This window comes from Lagopus leucura, unplaced genomic scaffold, assembly GCF_019238085.1.
Source record: "Lagopus leucura isolate 7727_CA_CO unplaced genomic scaffold, USGS_WTPT01 Super-Scaffold_810, whole genome shotgun sequence".
NCBI lineage: Eukaryota > Metazoa > Chordata > Aves > Galliformes > Phasianidae > Lagopus > Lagopus leucura.
In genome coordinates this window covers 11,422,130-11,444,570 of record NW_024962261.1, presented here as the reverse complement: position 1 = coordinate 11,444,570, position 22,441 = coordinate 11,422,130, and the positions used below count along the sequence as shown (strand labels likewise).

Below are 22,441 nucleotides of genomic sequence, written 5' to 3'. Positions count from 1 at the left end.
TTAGGCCAATCAAACCATGAATGCTGTAAATCTATGAGGCATATTATTAGGAACACACTTCCCTGGAAATCCCAGCACAGTATCTTTTAAATGTTGATATATTGAAGTCCTATACAGTTTCTTTTCTTCATAAAAAAATTGTTTGATTGAAATTTTTGCATGCATGTGCTGCAGACTCTGGATTTTGGTACCTGACAGAATAAGATACTGTTCCTCTAAGAATTTTGCTTCAGATATTACTTTCTTGTCATTAGTGGTTTGCATAGATCAAGGAAGGCATCTGAAGAATGCCTAGTTATTTAATAACATAACTCAATGAAGCATAAGAAAATTAGGGTCCAGCTCTTCTTTTCAAGCAGGTAACTAAGTCTTCACTGATTTTAACGTAATAAGACTATATCCAGATAAAGTAAGATAGAACGATGCTAAAAATGCTTATCTTTCAAACATATTTATAAAGGGAGAAATAAAATATCTAATGAAAAGTACTTAGTAAATTATAGTAGATGATTTATTGGTAGCATGAAGAAGAATTCTTCATCTGAAGAGGACCCAGGACATTCCCACTGACAAGTATACAAACTTGACAGAGAAAACGTTGGCTTTGTTCTAAGCCTTGCTTTTAGCTGTCTATGCAATGCTAGTTTGTTGTCGGTTTTAGGGTTTTTTTGTTGTTGTTGTTGCTTGGTTCTTTTAAATACCACAGATATTCATATGGCTGTCCTAAGGATATAAACCATGAGATGTACACAACACTACTGGGACATGGCTAATAGTTGCACAGACAAGGAAACAGCTTATGAACCCTCTATCCAGTCAAGATTAATCTGGTCATAGACTGTGTTATGTTGGAAGAGACCTCTGGCATCATCTAATGCAATATCATACTCTAACCACTTTCAACAATGAGAATTTCAGACTCTTTCAGGGTGAGGACTTCAGAGCCTCTCTGGGTTGTTGCTGTGCTTGACCACTCACACCAAGGAATTTTCTTAATGAATTCAGTTAGAGTTGCCCTTGCTACAACCTGTGAGCACTGCCACTTACCTTTTAACACTGCCTTTCTGAGACAACTAGATAGAGATATTATAGATCAGATTCTTCTGTAGAAAAAATAAATCCTAATTTCTGGCTTACATGGTATTTGTTTAGCAACAAATAGAGGATTTGCACAGATAAACTTTTAATTAATTTACACAGATAAATCTTTAATTAAAAATAAAGGGAAAAATGCTGATCCTTACGCTGAGAGCAGTCACTACCAATCCACCCAGGATAACATTGACAGGATCTGTCAATAGGGTTGCATGTTCCATTATTTGTGCAGGTGCATATTCCAATGCAGTTCTTGCCAAATCTGCCACTGGGACATACTGAGAACAAATTTCAGTATTAGAATTACTGAACAATCAGCATAATATATTTTTATTAGTTCAAGAATAATGAATTTATGTTTGGATTAAGTAAAGTTATTCGTAGTACAATAGTACAGTGACACGTTATGAAATCTGATAAGCCCATAATACATACTTGTTATTCAAGTACTGTATATAAGAATATGGTACTGTTCTGGAGAAAGGTATTTTTTTGTACTTAAGGATCAAATTTTAAAGAGCTTAAAAACTGCTTAAGATTCTACATTTATAAACTGCACATACCGCTGCATGTAGCATTTTTGTCCTTATACTTTCAGTAGACAGAATGAGAATTATTACAGTGCTTGGTCTCTGCATCCCACAGAGTCTTTACTATAGGTTGTACCTTCATTACACAGGGCTCCAGTAAATCCAGGTAAACAGTCACATAATCCAGTAATATGGTGGCAGGGGCCACTGCTGTGTACACACTGTGGGCATGTCTGGCTGCACCGGTGTCCGTAAAACCCAGGGGAACAAACTGGAATGAGAAAGGACAAACTATCATTGATTCCTGCACTTTCTACGAGAGTTCTTCAATGCACTTGTTCCTAACTACCAATTAGCTCTGCTTTCTAAATATGCAAGGGTTGCAGCAGTGGTTGTTAGTATTCATACAGCTCAGCGCTGTGCCTTCATGTAAGATTTTCTCATCTTTCTCAGGAGCTTACTGTGCTCTAATCAGTAACTACATATTTAACATTCTGTAACTTGTCAGGCCACATTTCACTTGTGTTATGTTTGAAATGCATGTGTACTTCATATGTGTACATATTTGTCCATATGTGATATGTTCTCTACATACATGAATGTGAATATCCTTTAATGTATACTTGAAGAACTTTAAAAACAGATTTAGTTTTATCAACAGATGAGTACAATCATCTTAAACCTTGACTTCCATGTTTCCTAACTTGATAGACAAATTGCCATCACTTCACTGAGAAAAATGTGCAAATGTTTTCTGGCCATCCTTTCACTTAGTTATTCATTGTAGTCATTAAATGGTACAAACTGCACATCAGCTAATTCTAAAAGACCTTGCTATTAGAAATACAGAGTTTTATTAATTCTCTAGCCAAAAGCACTTAAAATTTATTTTAAAAGAGAAAAACAAAGAAAAATAAAAAAGACTTTTGCATAAAATTGTTTCCTCGGTTGCTCTAATTCCTTCTCACCTTTTTTTTTTTTTTTTTCCTGGTAAACTATTATGTGATTCATCAAGAGAAATAGCTGTTGCACGGCAGCAATCAGCACTGACAAAAACTCGGAACCTTTTCAATATTTCAGATTCATTCAAGTCTTTCAGTTATACACTTGATACAAGTTATGTGGCCAGATCTCTCCCGAGAGATTGACTTTTCCAAGTGGAACAGAGCCAAATGGTCTTCCTGTTTACTGAAAAGGCACTTTCTGATTGGAGTCCAAATTATCCATATGACCTTTGTCTTTCCAGCCTTCAGACCATGCATCAGAGAAGGGCTCTGGGGGCCACCAGAGGCATGGAAGCTGTTTGTCCTGGTTTTAAGCATAGTTCCAAAACACGAGGAATACCTCATATACGTATAAGTAGTCTTATATTTACTCTACCTTTGGGTTATCTGATTAACTGTAAGGTCTATACAGATTAGATAGTGAGAATAATTACTGAGCTTAGTTAGAAATCCTTAAGGAACTCTAATGCTCTACTGATGTGGGATTTGATGGTACCAAAGGCAAACATTCTTCAGTGTGAAATCTTGCCATTTGTGGACTGTTCATCTTCTTCTGATTCTCCTATCTTCTGGTAATTCTAACTTCATGACACCCTCTTTCTCTTCCACCTCTTCTGGAGAGGCCCTAGCTAGGAGCATCACACCTTGGCCTTATTTTCCCTGCTTTTTGACCATGTCAAAGTACAGCTATTTCCATTTGCAGAGGACTTGCATTTCTCTGCTCTGAGCACCTTTCATATAGAACTACAACTATGTAAACTATGTAAACTACAACTATGTAAAGAAAGCTAAGCTGCTAAAAAGCTGTCACAGATTTTCCTGGGGGCAGATACTTGTATGTCATATTTTTGCCTTCCTGTATCAGTATGAATTGCCTCATTCTATCTGCATCTCTTCTCTTGGAGCATTTAAATTTTATAGGAGCATATTTTTCAATGTGTTATCCTTTACTTACGTCTGATGCCGTTGGCCATTTACCACTGCTTCAAAATGAAAGCCTAAAAAGGCAGTAGATATGCTAATGATTCCTACCAGATTCAGTGGAAAGCTAAAGTTTTGAGCTTCTGAAACTCACAGATGTTTTATTTACCTGCCAAAATATGCATTATAAAATTAATAATTGTCAATTGCATTTGAAAAATGTTGACCTTAGAGCTGAGTCTCCTACCTAATTTATTTCTCAAAAAGTCATGAACATAACAATGTCACTGCACAAAACATGAATAAAATAGTTATCACAGTTTTGCAAGTGTTGGTAAAGACCTCTGCAGATCATCAGGTCCAATCTCCTGCTTGAGCAGACTCCCTGCAGCAGGTTGCATAGGAAAGGAGACAGGCAGGTCTTGAATATCTCCAGAGAAGGAGACTCCACAACTTCTCTGGGCAGCCTGCTGCAGTGCTACGCCACCCTAACAGTAATGAAGTTCTTTCATACGTTTGTATGAAACACACTTTGTTTCAGTTTGTGCCTGTTGCCCCTCGTTCTATTTCTGCATACCACTGAAAAGAGCTTGGCCCCATCCATTTGACACCTGTTCATTATATATATATAAACACTGACAGCTTCTCTTTCATCCTCTCTTCTCCAGGCTGAAAAGTCACAGGGCTCTCAGTCTTTCCTCATATGGGAGATGCTTGAGGCTCCTAACCATCTTCGTGGCCCTCCACTGGATTCTCTCTAGAATTTCCCTGTCTTTCTTGAACTGGGGAGCCCAGAACTGGACACAGTACTCTTGATGTGACCTCACCAGGGCAGAGTAGGAGGGGCTCTTTTTAATGCAGCCCAGGATACCATCAGTGTTCTTGGCCACAAATGCACACTGCTGGCACATGACCAACTTACTGTCCACCGAGACACCCAGGTCCTTTTCTGCAGAGCTCCTCTTCAGCAGTTCAGCCCTGAATCGACACAGATGTGTGAGATTATTCATCCACATGTGCAGGACCCCACGCTTGTTCTTGATGAATCTCCTCAGACTCCTGTCTGCCTAACTCTCCAGCCTAACCAGATTTTGTTAAATGGCAGCACAGTCGTCTGGTGTGTCAGTTACACCACAAAAAGAAGTTCTATTTGGAAAGATTTGTTGACTTCAGATCACCCTTCTGTGCATCCATACATTTTTACAATTGAAAGACCCCATTAAGGACTGCTGCACTGTATTTCCTAGTGCAATTAACAAAACTAATGAGTTATTATATCTTACTCATTCCACGTTTCAATACAGTTTTGGTTATAGAAAGTTCTACTTTGTCCTTACTTCTCTGACAGGTGGTGCCTCGGTATCCTGGTGCACACTCACAGATTCCATCATCTGGAGAGCATGATGCCCCATTTTTGCAGTAGCAAGACAGTGAGCAATTTGGTCCCCACTGTCCCTCAGCGCACACACTGTCACAGTGTATACCTGCAACCATAAGCAAGATTGTCAGCACGAAAACATAAAGAGGCTTTCTGCATAGTTATTTTAAACTTTTGGTTCTCAGAGGACTCATTTTTCAAAACAGTGACAACAAAAACTGTTTATGAAAATATCACTAATGTCAGGAGAATAGAACAAGAATAAGGTAGACATGAATCTCTGTGCCTACATTCCCCAGGCCCCTGAGTAGTAAGTTTCTTTTACATTCTAGCAGTAGAAAATTTTAGATGCACTTAAAAGCTGATCCTGAGCTCTGTAACAAGTACTTCCATAGCCAGTTCACATGGAACATAAGAGCTTCATGGGATGCTACCTTCAGGCTTCCTTGCCACTAGCAATTTAAGATCTCCTAAAAAGACAAATGCAAGTCCCTCGGTATTATAAAGAGCTCAATCATTTTCCAGGATAAAAATTCTTTTTTTCCTCTCACTTTCACCGACTGTATCAATAGAGAAATGAAAGTAGAAAGTAATTCAAATGCAACAAAATAATGGCTTTTGCTTCTTCCATAATGGCTGCTTTAAAACAGCAAAAGCTTATTTTCAAATTTAGTGTTAGGGAAACGCATGACAAAAGGCACTGCAGCAGCTTTTCCCCCTGAATGTAAAAATTCTTAAGGTCTGAGATAATTCTGTGTAATAATGGGCTTCAGAACACAGAATGATTTCTAATTAGTAGTGAGCTGATTACCGCTAAGCCTCATACCAAATGGAAAAATGTAGTGCACACAAAGAGTTTCAAAACACAACACGTGAGCATTCCAAAATGCTTAGCTGCAGCACTGTTAAGGATGCTGGTCAGTCAGTTTTGTCTAACCACTTCTGGCATAAAAATTGATTAGAAGTCACCAGTGTGAATCCCCATACATATGCCGTAACGCAAACCGCTCATTATAATCACACTTCATCACTTTTTTTTTTCCTGTTGCAGCACAGAAACGTTAAATATAACTCTCCTAGTTCCTTCTAATGCTGTCTGCCTTCAGAAAGTAAGCTGCATGCTACATGCCAGCAGGCACCACCGCTGTGGAACTCAGACCGTGTTGTGTCTACAGTACTTTGCATTAACAATTAAGTATTATTGTAGCGCCTCTACTGAACGAAGCCCTTTGCTAAGGGAAAAGTGGACAACATCCAACCACAAGTATGTCTTGCTGTGTAAGTATTTCCAGAAAAATATATCACAGGTCCGTGGGCTGCCAGAGTTCTAATAAAGCAAAACAGTTTCACATATGACAAGAAAAAGTCTTTAAGTCTAAAGAGCAAAATGCAGTGTTTGTAGCAACACTGAAAAATAATTACGCTGTTTACGCACAGGGCAGACACAGAGGTAATTCCCCAACCCCCACGACATGGGCTGTGTAATGCTGCCTACATCCAAAGACCAACTCTCTAATTAGAGGAAAGGTGAAGCTGCAGACGCTCAAACTGTTTCTTTGCAAGACAATCAACAGTTTGAATAATCAAATATGTGGCTCAACAGATTGCACCAATTGCCGCTAGCAAGAGAGAAAATACTTGATTTTTAGAAGCCAGCATGAGACAGTAGAACAGCAGAGCCCAATGATTACTTGGTTAGTACCAACCTGACAAATGAAAGGAACCCCCCAGAATGAAACCCTCTTCCACCACGACTAACTTTTTCATTTTTGCTTGCACAGGCAATGCCATTCTGCTGGTTTTATCTACTACATTTGAGAGCCAGAGAGATAAGCTGGCTCCTCAGCATCTGGGTCAGCTTTTTCATAGAAGTCTCTACTTGTGTATGAACAGATATAAAAGAGGGGTTTGATTCTGAGAGATGCTGATGCACACAAGCAGGATGAGATCACTGCATTTTTTAGAAACAAGACCACTTATTTCAGGCACTTAGGACTTCTCTGCTTGAGGCTCTCAAATTGAAAACTTGGGTTTGTGTCTGTGAAAGTACAAGCTGACACATGCAGGGGCTTTCAGAGCTGAGCCTGACATTCTGTTCACTTGAGTGTTATCTGTCATATCATACAGAGCTCTGCTCAGCGAACCCCAATAGAGAAAAGACATTTTTCACGGAGTCCTAATGAGTTTCAGTGGTGTTCAGTATACAATGGTCACTGTTAACAAGTCAGTGGTTGCCAAGAGTTACCAGAGTGCATTATGTGCAGTTATGCAGACCAGTGACATACAATAACACCAGGCTCAATTATATCGTCTTGATCGGTGCACAGAGGATGCTTTATGACAGCATGGTGTCAAAGAGTGATACTGGACATACTGGGACAGAAAAGACGAGGGATGCATACTCCTCAGATCCACAAGACTTACAAGAGCGAAGCAGCACTATTAAAAATAAAAAAGAAACAAGTTTCTCCAGTACACATCAGGGAAAATTATCCATTTGGGAAACTAAAATTTACCTCTTGTTCCCCCTTTTCAGCACATACGAGGAGGTGGTCGATATGAAATCCCCCTGCTCAGCAAAAGCACATCACTGAATAACAGTTATGACAATTTAGTGTACTGAAAGAGTGCTGATTATGACGTCTATTTCACTATAAAAGCAATTTTATTATATTTGCTGCTGATCATAAACAAAATCAATTGCACTTCCGTGTCCAAGAGTGTTAAGAATGATAAGTAGCAGAGAGGAAATAGAAATTGATTCAGTGACTTACTACCTCTCTGTTAATAAAAATATTTTTAAGCCTCACTCAATAGCTCATAATTAGATAAGTAAGACAAGATAAATGGGAAACTGAGTTTCACATTTTCACAATATTAAATATAAATATTTTTGAAAAAGAATAGGTCAGAAATATTAAAAGTTGAAAAGTAAAATGAGAATTTCACAAAATCTGATGCTTTACATGCTGTGTTTTTACAGAAAAGTTAGAAATGAAGGAGAAGAAAACAACACTTTTACAAGAAGCTGGAAACAAGATTAGACTCAGCTTTCACAACACTGGTATCAGCAGGCTTACAATTGCTGCAAAATTAAGCGAGTATTAACTTTGTATGCAACAAAATTGGTTTTGATCAGTTTTTGTGCTGATCTTAATAGTGATAAGGATATCTGTGAGGAAATGTTTTTGCCAGAGCAATGGACAAAGAACTCTTTGATGGCCTTCACAAGTTGCTAGGCAATAGCTGAATGGTCATGATAAACTTCAGCTAAGCTGCTCTGAAGAAATGCTCATGCATTTTATATCCAGTGCTTTATGTCGGGGGCCCCACGTTTAAATCAGCACTCCCCCAGCGTCTGTAATTGAATGAATAAAGAAAACAATTATTTAAGGATAGGAACGTTTCTGCCCATGCTAGCAGAGTGTTTACATACTCTCCATACTGTATTTTTAATATTTTTAGACTCAATGATGCATCCAAAATTCAACAATTATTTCTTATGATCTTCCAAGGTAAACTGTTATTGGACTTCTGTTATTTTCTTTGTTATTTTGTTTTGATTACTCTGATAAAAGTTATCAAAAATTAATAAGTAAAGACTTTTTTTTTTCATATATTTGCTACACAATTTATCTTCACAACACATGGAATTTTCAAGGATAGCCTCAAAATTAAACCTTATTTGGACAGTGCCTTACTTTCCATTGTTCAGAACTGAACTTAATACACAGTATAAACAAGATCGAGCCTTAAAAATGTTTGGTTCTATCAGGCTAATGATGAACTTCCATTATCATGCAAGATATCACCTTTTATATTTAATTACTTGAGAAAAACTGTTAAACAATGAATTACTGCTGTTTAAGTAATCTGAGACTTATGATGGGACAAAACTGGAGCAGAATTGCTTCCTTGCTTCTCTGTCAAAAGGATAAGCAGCCCAAATAAGGAAGCAGTAACACAGGGAAGTGGTGGAAAAATTCAGAGACGCTGCTTAGAAGTACCCTCATTGTCCCTAACAGAAGGGAAGGCCTTGATCCATAGCTGAAGGAAGTGTCTCATTAAGCAGCTACGAAAAGGATTAAAGATTTTTCTCTACAAGTTCACGCTGCTGCTTCATCACTGAAAGCTGTAGAAAAGTTTGTGTTTGGGAGTTCTGGTAGGAAGCCAGGCACAAACACTTCTGTGCAGCAGCGCTGTATCAAATTAAAAGCAAAAATCAGTAACTATATTTTTTAGTGGAAGAACCACTTCTGAGATACCCTGGTATCTTTCTCAAAGACAAAATGTTGCTGCACACTCAACCAACCCAGAGATGCTTCTCTTGTCATCTACAGCATTTTTGGTAGCCACAGGAAAGTAACAGAAAAACACCATTTCTCCCTTTCTTACCTTCTTAGCAGGTAGAAAATGAATGTACTTAATGCACTGACGTAAAGTTCTTTCAAAATAGTGATATTTACTTCACACAAAGACTCACTGCAATGCACAGGCAAAAGAGATGCAGGCACAATGACACAGTTAGGGTGAGCCAAATCCCTTAACTGAAGTTTGGAGAGTAAATACACTGTTTATCATGACACCATGCACACATGCAACTTCAGTTTGTGCTGCACAGAATATCTGCAACAACAGACACTTGCACTTCAGAAGCAGAGAGAAGTTGGCCAGTGTGGAGGAAAAACTGTCTCGGAAGAGGCTCCTGCCTGGGGTGCACAAGGGCGCCAGCCCTGTGTGCGCTCCCAGTGGCATCTCATTTCTCAGTCTGAATGTGAGAAAGGCCTATGGCAGTACTCTTTTATGTCTTTTTCTTCTATGTAGTAGAAAAAAGAAAATTGTGTAGACACTAAAAGCTAAGGAGCACGGGAGAGGTCTAGCTGGTGCTTCCCTGGGGACCTAGTTATTTGCATCAGTGGAGAGGGTGTCAGATGACAATCCTGTCTGCTCTAATCCAGCAACAAATGTGCTTCTCAGTAGTAACGTCGCGAGCACATGGAAAGGACACAGCACTTCCTCACAGCAACAACACATCTGGTGATGGACAATCTGACTAGCATCAGCAGGTGTCAGCGCAGCAAAGTCACCAATATCCTATCTGACACAGCATATGAATAAACACCATGTGTGCTGGTAGAATGTAGGCTGATATTTCTGCATCTGTCTTTTCCATAAACCGATGCTATTGTTTTGGTTCAGATAGCAGACTACCGGTATTTCACAATCCCTGGCACAACACAGCCTTTAAATTGATTTTTAAAATAACAAGCGTGGTATGAGTATGACATGACATTTCTTCATAAACAGAAAGGTCCAAGAGAACTACATCCAAGAAAGCACAACCGCAGTGCGTTACCACCGACACCCACTTTGTACTGCAGTAAGCAGACTGTCTGGAAGAAAACTTTTGCCTCTTTTACAATGCTTCAGTGAAAAACTTCAGTTTGCAAGAATATGGATTATCTGGTATTTTAGGCAGTTTGGATCATCTGCGTTCTTGGCAGCTGCTTGTAGAACAGGTTAAGTTTAAGGAATGAAATTAACAGGTACCACGGTGCTTGCTGGATTGTGTGGTTATTGAGGGAAGTGGTAGAGGTTGCTCTTTCACAAAAGTTAACTTAAGGTTTTGGTATAAATTATTAGGAGGCTTAATTATCATTACTTGTTGAGGAGGTATGTTTTCTTTGTATTTTCTCTACCTTTAGGCTTTTTATTTTAATGCCTCTTACTCTTTTCCACTGTCTAGCTATTGCACTCTTTCCAGATGAAGAAAAGTTATTTATAAGTCATAGCGAAAATGTCAGCGGATGACAGTGTTTGGGGCAGACATCATCTTCAGTGTGGGCGGATGTTTCTCATTTGTACCATCATGTCATGTGGCTCCTGGAATGTGAGGGAATGGCAAGATTGCCTGGAAAAAAACATCACCCTTAACTCTTGCTTCTTTCAACAGAATTAATCTGCTGTAGAATGAACACTTAAGCAGTGCAGTCTCTAACAGGAGTCCTATATAGGAAGGGACTTGTGTTTAGGAATCAAAATCTAAGTAGCTGCATAGACAAAAAAAACTAAATTTAAAGCATAAAGGTTATTTAAACAATTTCAATTATTTCTAGAGTTTTGCCACAATTCCTGACACAGTACTAGAAACAGAACTTCACTCATAGCTACCATTTGCAGATTATACAACAGGCATGTTTGAAAATGAAGCTTATTTAAGAAACTAAGCTATCTGGCATCTTTCTGCTGACAGAATGCTCAGCTACGGTTCTGTCTTGGGACCAAAGCACAGGAAGCATGTCAGCAAAGCTGCCCTGGCTATCCGAGGTGCATTTATCCTACTAGGGCTCTGACTGTCTCCAGGGCAGTGCGCTTCCTCTGCCCCAGTGCTATGGCACAACTGTATCCACCAGCAAGGGAAAAATCTTCCACTCCCAATCTGTTTCAGCAGAGTTACATGAACTCTTTTTCCCTGAGCAAACTAGAAAAATGGTCTTTTCAGAGAGATGAGAAAAGAACTACACTTAAAGTATCTTTCCTGAAGCTTTACATAAATTTGGAGGCATCAGAACATTCTGAGAAATTTGACTTGAATTCACTGATTTATTCTTTTTAAAAAAAGATAATGAAAAAAGATAATTAAAAAAAACATAATAATAAAAAAAGCTTGTTTAAATGTGCTTTTTTAACACTCCCTTCAATGTTTGTTCAGCAACAATAACCATCATTTGTTTTAGCATCAGACTGATCCCAAACTGGTTTCCTGTTTGAGTGTTGGTTTTCTGTTGTTGTTGCTGGGTCGTTTGGGGTTGATTTTTGTTTTGCTATTTACTTATTTATTTATTTTACAAATTCTCCACCTGTTTCTCCGCCTATTACACACACACATATGCATACAACAACCTTTCTTAATCCTGAAGTCTAATGCTACTCTCTGCAGTGTAACATTACATTACAGCTATTTGAGAGCCCATTTCTAAAATATTCTCTCCTTTTTTAAATTATTCTAAATATAAATGTCTATTCAAAGAACAGATTCCTCCTGTCCCAGCTCCAACATGTGAAGTGTGGGAGGAAGATTTTTCCAGACACTGAGTATAAAGCAAGCTATCCCATTTATGTCATGTTGTACGTCTAGACATCACCAACTTGTTGAAACTAGTCTTACACACTGCTGAGATGACATAATCCAGCGATGGGTATCCAGTTATATCTACAATCACACAGGAAGTCTAAATATGCAGAAGTAGCAAGCTTTTACTAAAGGCAAAAATATTTTGTCCTTTTCAATATTTGAATTCCAGCACTGCTAAGATTTGTACTGTGACCTTTCAGAACTACTGCTTTTAATTTGGCTTTACTCATTTACATACTTTTGGTCTCTGACTATTTGTCCCAGTACCAGAAAACTCGTAAGACTTAATCTGGACAGTACATCCAGAGCTTGTGAACCTCACTAACTCTCCACACCAAGGTCCCTCAAGATCTGCAACTGTTCACGTATCTTTCAATGTCTGTATGCTTTCATAGGTTTATTAACTTAACAACTTGTATTTTGAACCATTCAAATAAAGTTTTGAGAAAGAATGTTCAAAGACCTAAATGCAATTCTGAGGCTAATTAGAACAAATCAGAGGCCATTAATATCCTAAGAAAATAACCCATAACACAAAGCAGCATCTCTAGAAAAAAAATGGAATAATCTTTATTTGTTTGTATTGGGTTGGGTTTTTGTTTTTTGTTTTTTGTTTTTTTAATTATTATTTTTTGTCTCCTTGCTTGCTTGTTTTGTTTGTTTAATTTGTGGTTTTTTTTTTAACAACCCACTCAAATCATCTCTATTGTTTTTGCATTCTTGTGGTAGTCATTTCCCAGAGGTATCTGAGTGGCTGACAGCAAGTTACACTGCAGCTTGTGGGAGGAGAATAAATTCAATCAAAGCCTCGCACAAAGGTAAGTGCTGGCTCTGGAAACCTCTGTCTTTCACACTGAAACCAGCTGCAGAGCAGTACAATAAGGAAAAAGCCTCTTCAGAGAACTTGGCACAAGCCTACAGACAAATTGCACAAATAAGAAGTAGGTAAGCTGTACTTGACTACAACTAATCAACCTGAACTGCAGGCACAGGCTTTTGCACAGAATGCCTGTGATCCACCTACAGAGCTGAAAGAAATAAGAACGCATAAAATTTTGGGGAAAGATGAACAGAGATTGTATCTGAGAAGTCATAAGCTCTACACAAACTTTTATGAGCAAAATAATTTGCTAACCATTTCAAAGCCATTACTTGTTGCAGATTATCCACTCAACTCCATCTAACATGGCTAGAAGCACCAGAGAAAAAAGGAAAACAATTGTATAATGGACTACCAATCAAGTAGGAAAAATGTTAACTTATGAATGGGTGAGGTGATACTAAGCAATACTATACTACATCTGAAATCACAAAAAACTCCTTTCATAAAACAGCAGAAGTTAAAAGGTATGTTTTTCTTCCTGGCTTTTCATTATTAAATGGAATGAGTCCATACTTGAAATCAGATCCGTGCAATGCTACAGCAGTGAGCATCTCACAGTGAAACACAAAATCCAGAACATTCTGCAAGACAAACTCATGCCAACTAATCATAATTGAAGATAAACAAGTTTTTCCAATGTTGACAGCATAGAGATCTATGTGGGAATTAAATCTCATAAAGGGAACATTTATTTCACAATGGTAGAACCTTCCCCGTAGTTTCATCATACTTTCAAAAAACCCTGCTTTCTGTAAGCAACATTTTGATAACGCATGAAGCACAATTCTGGTGAATAACTATATATATTTCCTAAAGCCACAACAACAAAGGTGCAGGAAAAAAAAAAAAAGGGAACTCACTCATGACCAAATATATAAAGAGAATCTATTTGTTTCCAAAAGTATGAGAAACTTCAATGGCAACACAACACAATTCTGCACAACTTATATCAAAACTGCTAACTCAAGGTTGATTGTCAGCAGCTCTTCAACAGTTTTATGAGGAGTCATGATGTGGAGGTACACAGGTTGTAAGATTTCATCTTCTATTCCCAGTTTTCTATATAAACCACAGCCAGCAAAGATTCCATGACTGTGAATCACAGGAAGGGACACAACAGCCACAGAACTGGCCGCTTCTCCTTCCAAGCCCACATACTACTCTTCTACCCACAAAAAAAAAGAAAGACGAGACCAAATCCCATCATACAGGAAACTCTCGGTGTATTTTGCGATGGTCTCTTTTGTACCTGACCATCCTGGTAGACAGCGGCAGTAACCCGTGGTAGGATGACAGCCATCTGCATGGCTGCAGTCACAGCGTTCAGCACAATCCATGCCATATGTGCCATCCTGCAGCCAGGAAAACAAAACAAAACAGAGATGATGAGAACTGAGAGTTGGATGAGAACAAGTTCTGGTCAGTCCTGCCTCAGGAAAAAGGAAACCTCAGATCTCTTCTAAGCCTGTAATCAGTTTACTTAATATAAAATGCTTCTGGCTTTTGGAAAATGTTGATGCTCTATATTTTCATTCTTTTATTTGAGCGGGGAAGATAAAGAATTAATTCTGGATTAATTTTTTAGAGAACACAAACCTACCCTATCTCTGGTAGCACTGTAAGTCTCTTGTACTGTCCCTCTTTGTCTATGACCCAGGAGTCATAGAGATGGGAAATTAATTCACTTTCCTTCCTGCCTCAGATTGTTTTTTTCATGTATTTGTCAAAAAAATAAAGAAGAAAAAAAAAGATGCCCTTAAACCCACAATTTCTAAAAACAAGAATCAAATAGGAGTGAAACGTATTAAAACACATGTTCAGGGTAAAGTTTATTTCTTAAAGAATGCACACTGAATCACCTTCTTTTGATTGATAATGTTTTCTTCTGCATAACAGCATAGAATATATTAGAAAAGAAACTCTCTGCTATTACACATTACACAAAATTATATTTTGGCTGTTGAACATTTTTGAACCACCAAAAATGTTATCAAAAGGTTAAATTAAAAGTTAAATAACCTTCTCAGTATGTTCAACTGTGCCAAAAGAACACAGCTGATTTTCATGGAACTGTATCAGAATACATGAATTTGACTTCCTGTTTCTTCAGTAGAAGGTGCCACAAACTTTTAGACAATAATTTCATATAAGGTCAATCTCAGAAACAAAACCAAAATTTTTACAATTGCTTTTTCAAAAATACATAAGTAAACAGAAAGTGTAAAACATCAAAACCAAGGAGAAAGGCAGGATAATTTTAAGTAATACTTCTGGGACTATTCACAGGAAAGGAAATAAATAAAGAAAAGATACGTCCGGTTTAAAAGACAATATTCAAGATGAAAAACCGGTCAAAGTTACATCAAAAAGTGGAATAAAACATACATCATAATTCATCAGGTATCCCCCTTTTTTTACTTTTATTTTTTACTTTTTCCCCTGTAGAGTTTCATAGATCTATAGGACACAGATATTAAATTCCCAGTCTGTCCAGTCTGAAGTAGAACAAATCATGCATTACTTGAGAATAAGGAGAGTTTTGCACATCTGAAGAATCCATTTTTATAGACAGAGAAAGAAAAGATTAAGGAAGGCACTTCCTTTGTTTATAATCAGATTTGGAAATAAAGGAAGTTTTGAAATATATTGCTGAAAAAGGGTAATTCTAGTCTTCTATGTATTTTGCCCAAACTTAAGTCAGTGTTGATTAATAATCTGAACAGTGGTATTGATTTTCTAAATTTAATGAAAAAAGTGAAATTCACTGATATGCATTTACATATGGAAAATATTCTATTTGACACAGAAATAAAAGGAGGTGAGTGGAGGGTGGGAAAGTACATGACCGTAAGTTGACTGGGAATTGTAAATTTGAGAATTTCTTTTGAGCACTAGCTTGCTATATTTGAAACAATGGAGCAAATGGCATGAAACAATACTGATCTTTTCTAACAAGCCACTTTCAGAAGAACTAATGGAATTTAGGAGATACTTACCAACGTCTTTCACAATTAGATGCTAAGTGATAAGTGAAGCTTTTTTAGAAAAACAAAAATTAGTCTTCTAATTGAGATGCATTTGTTGGAAAGGCTGCATAAATACACACAGGAAGCACTCTAATCAGCTTTCCAGAATATTTTAGATTTGTCTGTCACTTTACTTGCTATATCAGAATGAGCGTACGCTAAGCTACATTAAAAAAAAAACAAAGGTATTCCCAAAAAAATCTTTAAGAATTGCTTTATGTCCCTAATCTTGAATCTGGTCAAACATGGGATGACTGTTAGATGCAGCGCTTCTTAGGGATTTATTCCAATGAAGTGAGACGAATTATACTAGTGTCCCTTTGCCCGGTATTAACACAGTGCCATATTGAGCAAAATGATTGAACTACCTGGCAAGGGAGTTCACACTTTTCTCCTCTCCAGCCCGGGGCGCAGGTACAGGTTCCATCCAGAGCATTGCAAGCCCCTCCATTAAGACACTGGCAAGTTAAGTTACAGCCAAGTCCCCAGGTACCACTGGGACAATTGATGGAACAGTCTACACCATGCCAACCTACCATAAACAAGAATTAAAGTGACAAATTAATCAGGTTTCCCCCCAACTTCTCACTGAGCACACATTTCCCTCCACCTCCCATTTGGAATCTCTGAGGCACACAGAATCTCTATGGGATAGTGATACTATTTCAGCTGAGAATTTATCCGGATTTGAACAAAGACGCAGAAGGGCACCTTGTAACATCTGTGCACAGCACATACTTTGCAGACAGTGCCAACATGCAGGAGCTATTGATGAGAGATTTGAAAGGTAATCACAGACAGCTTGAAATTTTGCTGAGAAGTACTAGCTATCTTGAAAGTTTGCAGGGATAGCCTGAAAAAAAATCACAGTCTTTTCACTTAAGCTGCTACTTTCATAGTTCTTACACCATTACTAAATATAGACAGTTCTGCAGTGTGGTTTTAACAGAAATCTTAGATTTTCCTCCCCACCACACCCCCCCCAAAGAAAAAATATAAAAATAGAGAAAGTAAAACAGTAAAGTAGTGCACAAGCTGGATTTCTCCAAGGATACACAGAAGACCTTGTAGATGACTTCTGCACTTCTCTTCAAAACACAAAATAGAATGTAATGGAAAGTGTCTCTGAAATGCAGTGTTCACCACTGATTATGTCTGTTAGCAATGATTCACAGACTGTGCACTGGATAAACAGAAATGTAAATAGGTTTTCAAAAGTGTGATCAACTACTGGGTATGACAGAAAACAAGTGAGCCAGTTCATATGTTATCATCAGCAATGACACAAGTCAAGTTTCTAATTTTGTACCTTGTTTACAGTAAGTGAAAGGAAAAATAATTCAGCAGAGAGTACAATCAATAGACTATGCAAAACAAATGTACTGAAATAGAGCTGCCTCGTGTCCTAGATTGATAATTTCAGAGTTTAGGGGTCATTGCAGGAAAAAATGTTACACTGTAATAGCTAAAACATTGAGACACTTTCTCTCCAGTGCTTTTCAAGGCTTTTTAAAGTTACCTTCTCTGTCTCCTTAAAGAGCTTCCCATAGCATAAGCACAGTTAAAAGAAGCAAACAATGTCAGACATGGAATCTTTCAATGGCAGGCAGGTTACATTTTCCAAATGCATGCTGATCTACCCACACCAACCTGCTCTTCTCAGAGCTACAGAGCTGCCTAATTTCTAAATATCACGACTGAAAAGCAATGTGACTACTAATTCAAAAAGCAGAGGAAGAATTTTTGTAGAAGGAGCAGAGCAGGAAAGTGATACTTATATGCAATGTGAGAACTGGAAGGTATTCTCATTTCATTGAAATCAATGGGATTTTCATCATTGTCTTACTTGTGTCAAACCAACCTCCACTGGGCACCTGAGTTACTAAACTTGTAGAAAATATATTCAGTTAATAGGGAAAGGATGTAAAGAGACATGATCAGATATCTAGAGCACCCCTCCTATGAAAAGAGGTGGAGGGAGCTGGGCTTGTTCAGCCTGGAGAAGGCCTTGGAGAGACCTCATTATGTCCTTCCAGCACTTAAAGGAGGCTTAAAAAAACCTCCTTTTTGGAGGAGATTGACTTTTTAAACAGTATGATAGTGATAGGACAAGGGGGAATGCTTTTAAACTAAAAGAGGGGATACTTAGATTACATATTATGAGAAAATTAATCATTCAGAGAATGGTGAGGCCCTAGCACAGCTGCCCACAGAAGCTGTGGTGCCCCATTGCTGGAAGTGCTCAAAGCCAGGTTGGATGGGGCCCTGGGCAGCCAGAGCTGGGGGGGGGGGGGGAAGCCCTGCCCATGGCATGAGTTGGGGCTGGGTGGGTTTTGAGGTCCCTCCAACATTTTTAGAGTGGGAGAAAACATAAACTGGGCTTATGGATTTGCCTGCCCCTCTCTTCTCAGTAATCCAGCATCACAGCTGAGAGATGCTGCCTTTTAAAAGCTTTCTTACAGCAGAAATGAAAAAAAGAGCACATCCTCAATGTGTATTTCAGCAAGGGATCTTTAAACGGAACTTAGTATTATATTTTGTATAGAATGGGAACTCATATAGATCTGTAGATCTTTACATGTGAAAAGATCCCTTCAAAACTTGTCTCTTGCTGAGAAACCAACATCAGTGTTAAAATGGCAGGAAAATAATTGTGTGTCTGTGGTACAAAGAGTGTGGTAGACAGACCTGGTGCTCATCCAGATGGAGCAGAAATAGGGCTGCTTTGGCTAGGAAGCCTAACAACACATAAACTGCGTACCAGAAGTCATTCTAGCAAATCCTAGCCCTGCCATGAAGAGGCAAGCGGCAGCCCATTTCAGACTAAATAAATACTAGTAGTTCACCTAGCCACAATATCCAGCTCTTTCAGACGAATACAAAGTATGTGCCCTCTTCTCTGAGCAGATGCTCTCCCATTTTTCACCCCTCACTGCAGGAGAAGCATAGAGAATAAAATATATGGCCTTACAGTTGGTCTGCTGTTTATTAAATGCGTTGCTTCTTCTCAACTTCAAAAACTCAACTTGATTTTATGATTTCAGAATATTAATCTAAAGACACACTTACCTGCTTTGCAAGCACAAGAACCGTCTACTGGTGAACATATGGCTTCGTTTTTACAGTTGCAGTCAGAAGAACAATTTACTCCGTATGTACCCGGAAGACAAGGAGTACCACAATCAGCACCCTGAATTACACAAAAATAGTCTAAAAACTCTTACAGAAAGTTAAGGCAATATCACTGTAGCTGTAACAAACTACCTGGACATGGAATTGACTGATTGTGATGACTGACTCAGATGCCACACAAGTCAGAAAACACACAAGTCACGACTATCCTAGGCTGTCACTAATTTATCCTGAATTTAAGAGAAAAGAAGTCTTTCACACTGAGTTCTCCATGACTTTTAGGTCTACTATAACCATTAGTTTTCTATTAGTTGCAATCAGAGCTCATGTCACAGAGCTAACGAACAGCACATGGTGAGATCAATAGACGGTATTTTTAGTAATAAAAAAGTCCTTTGCAAAACCAAAATACAGTCAGATAGTAGTTTAATGGAAAATACTGTGGTTATGCAAAATCTTTTAAGAATTAATTTAGTTGAAATATTACTGCTAGAATAGTCATACTGCAAAAACATTCTGTGTTAGATTATTAGCATCCAATGCACAAACAACAGCAAATGTGTAAAAGCTACTGAAAAATGTACCTTACACTGTAAAAATAAGTGTCTTTGTCAAGAGTTTCTCTGAATGGAGCACAAGGAATCAATACAGTAAGATAACAACTGAAACCTATAGTTCATTCCTTTGTCTCAGGAGCACTTCCTCATTTGTATATCAATGTCCTATGAAGCAGTGAACTTTTCTTTCTTAACCATTGTTACATTTCAGTACTTAGAGCTAAACAGAAATTCTGCCTTTCCAGGGTCTTATTCTGTAACACACCCTGTGATAGCCAAGTATTCTTACCTCTCCTTTACTGTGGTAGAGAAAAGACACTCTAGCATCTTTAACCCTTCTGCACTTCAGTAAAGAAAGTGAAACTTATTTACCTTAAATCCAGAGGCACAGGTGCATTTTCCAGTCACGCTGTCGCAATCAGCACCATTTTGGCAGCTGCAGATCTGCTGACAAGACTTGCCATAGAACCCTGGAGAACATGTCTCATTGCAGTAGAGCCCAGACCAGCCAGGCTTGCAGGAGCATTCCCCAGACATAGGGTGACAGCTGCCAAGAGGGGATGAAAGGATAAATAATTTAGGGCTAAATGTGACACCAGTATTTTTTTCCGGAGAACAAAATGCTGCTACAGATAGGTTGCATAAAGGATCTTGCATTTTATACATAGAGATGGGTTTCCTTCCCAAACCACAGAGCAAAGGGTTCTGTCTATACATGTAAAAATGCATGCTTAATAAGATAAGAGAAATTAGTATTACATATCATACAGACATTTTGAGAGGACATGGAGAGAAAAGATATATCACTTTTCTGCAGCTTGTTGAAGACAAACTTATCTCTCAAAATATAGTTTTTGCTATTAAATACATATCCATGGTTACTGATATTAAAGTGATGAAAGCATTAAAATCCCAAAATGTATCACTAGATGTTTGTTTTATATAAGAATAGGATCCTTATCATAAGGCTGACCAAATTCAGCAGCAATTTCTCTGAGAAATGATGCTTCACTAAAATAACAATACAGCAACTAATCCTAAAACAGTAACACAACACTGAATGAGTTGCGAGCATGCTCTTTCCAAACCTCTAGTTTAAAAGAGAACAACAGACATCTTTCCAGGAATGCTACAAAATCACTTGCGTTGGGTAGAATTCAGATATACCACCAGACCAGGAATCTTTTGGAGAGTATCTCCCCTGTGTTGGCCATACCTGGTGGCAGACCATCTGTCCCTACCTGGAACAGCAGTTCCATTGAAGGGCCAGTCAGACAGCTGTTGCCTCATAACAAATGGACATCATCAGCTGTGCTAAGATGTATGTGCTGGAGAAGTGGACACAATGGGGTACTCTGTAAGACTCTGGCAGACAAAGCACTTGCTTAATTCTCACCAAAGGAAAGCCTTACAATCCAAATCCAATATATTTACAATGGAAAGACTGTTTAAAGATATTTGTCTGCCACTGATTGAAGTTTCTTTAAGTGTGCTGGAAAAATGTGTCTTTGTCCAGGCACGTTAAATTACCCATGACAAGAGACTGATTCTGCGAGATTTGCTTACAATTTGCGTGGGGGTGTGTGGTGTGTGTGAAATAAAGTATTTTCCTAGCCACTGGAAAGTTTTAAAAAACACCTACTACACTTGTAAGTACTATAACATAAGTAATAATCATGTTCTTTGAAAAAGTTGCATAACAAGGAAAAGAAGTATTAATTGCTCTTAGTCTCAAAATACGCTCTTTCAAACCAGAAGTTTCTTACTGTGAAACACAACTGACAATATAGTGCTGATCAAGGAAAGAATGAACTATAAAGGGCATAAAATGTTATTGTACAGTCAGTTCTGTATAAACAATTGTATACACTTTAACAATACAAGAATTTGAGGGTCATGAAGAATTAAAACCTCTTTTTAAAAGTATTAAGCTAGCGTACATAAAGCCAAGAGGAAAAGTTGTTTTAGCTAAATGATGTATGCAAAATTGATTCAAAACTCATGGGATTCATAGTCAACACTTCTGGTTATTTATTCAGTTATAAGTATACTTACCAATGAAATTACTTGGAACAGAACTATTCTCATGGAAAACAAAATGCTAGACTAAGAAAACACATGATGGTAGAGTCAGATTTGTACCCTATTCTTAACTCCATCCTGTAGACATTTAGACATTTTGTAGTGGCATTTTGGATCCAATCCCTAGGTTTCTTAGCAGTGCAGGAATACAGGGCAGGGAATGTGGAAGGGTTGTTCAATCCATGACTGAAGAGTCATTAGAATATGAATCAGAATATTTTAAATGTAAAATTAGTATTTTAAGACATATGAGTTTGAGTAAATCCCAGCTTCATTTGTTGTTGGTTCTTTTCCTTTTAGAATAGAGGGAGCCTATATGCATGAGCAAGCATTAGGTATGAAGCAGACAGAGGCATCGATATTCTGTGCCCCCCCCAGCGAGTGTTACAATGCATACTTGCACATATATTGATTGACACCAAAATTAGTACTCCATAATTTGTAATTAGATGTAGGAAGCTGGAGTTGTTCTAAAGCTTTTTGATGGGTTCTCCCATCAAATTAAGCAGTTAGCTTAATTGTCAATAAGATGTATGTTAAGATGGGGAAACAAAGACATGTTGAGAAATGCTGCCAGTATATTCACTTTTATTTGCAGTCTTTTGTTCATACTTTCTAGAAGTACAGCCTTACTTTGTACACTGACATAAAATATATCTGTGAAAATATGTATTATAGCAATTCAGATGAATGTCTTG

At 38.0% G+C, this 22,441-nt stretch overlaps 1 protein-coding gene across 2 annotated transcripts in view; it reads right to left on the bottom strand.

The window, feature by feature from the left end:
- The window catches only part of MEGF10 (multiple EGF like domains 10), a 96,278-nt gene that overhangs the window by 16,908 nt on the left and 56,929 nt on the right, over window positions 1–22,441 (bottom strand). For both annotated transcript variants that reach the window (XM_042866268.1, XM_042866269.1), the window contains exons 10-16: window positions 20,034–20,208; window positions 19,042–19,162; window positions 16,341–16,504; window positions 14,196–14,298; window positions 4,888–5,034; window positions 1,762–1,896; window positions 1,245–1,373 (exon numbers count right to left, since the gene is read on the bottom strand). In XM_042866268.1, the coding sequence (XP_042722202.1) occupies window positions 1,245–1,373; window positions 1,762–1,896; window positions 4,888–5,034; window positions 14,196–14,298; window positions 16,341–16,504; window positions 19,042–19,162; window positions 20,034–20,208 (974 nt within the window). The remainder of the gene's footprint in view (window positions 1–1,244; window positions 1,374–1,761; window positions 1,897–4,887; window positions 5,035–14,195; window positions 14,299–16,340; window positions 16,505–19,041; window positions 19,163–20,033; window positions 20,209–22,441) is intronic.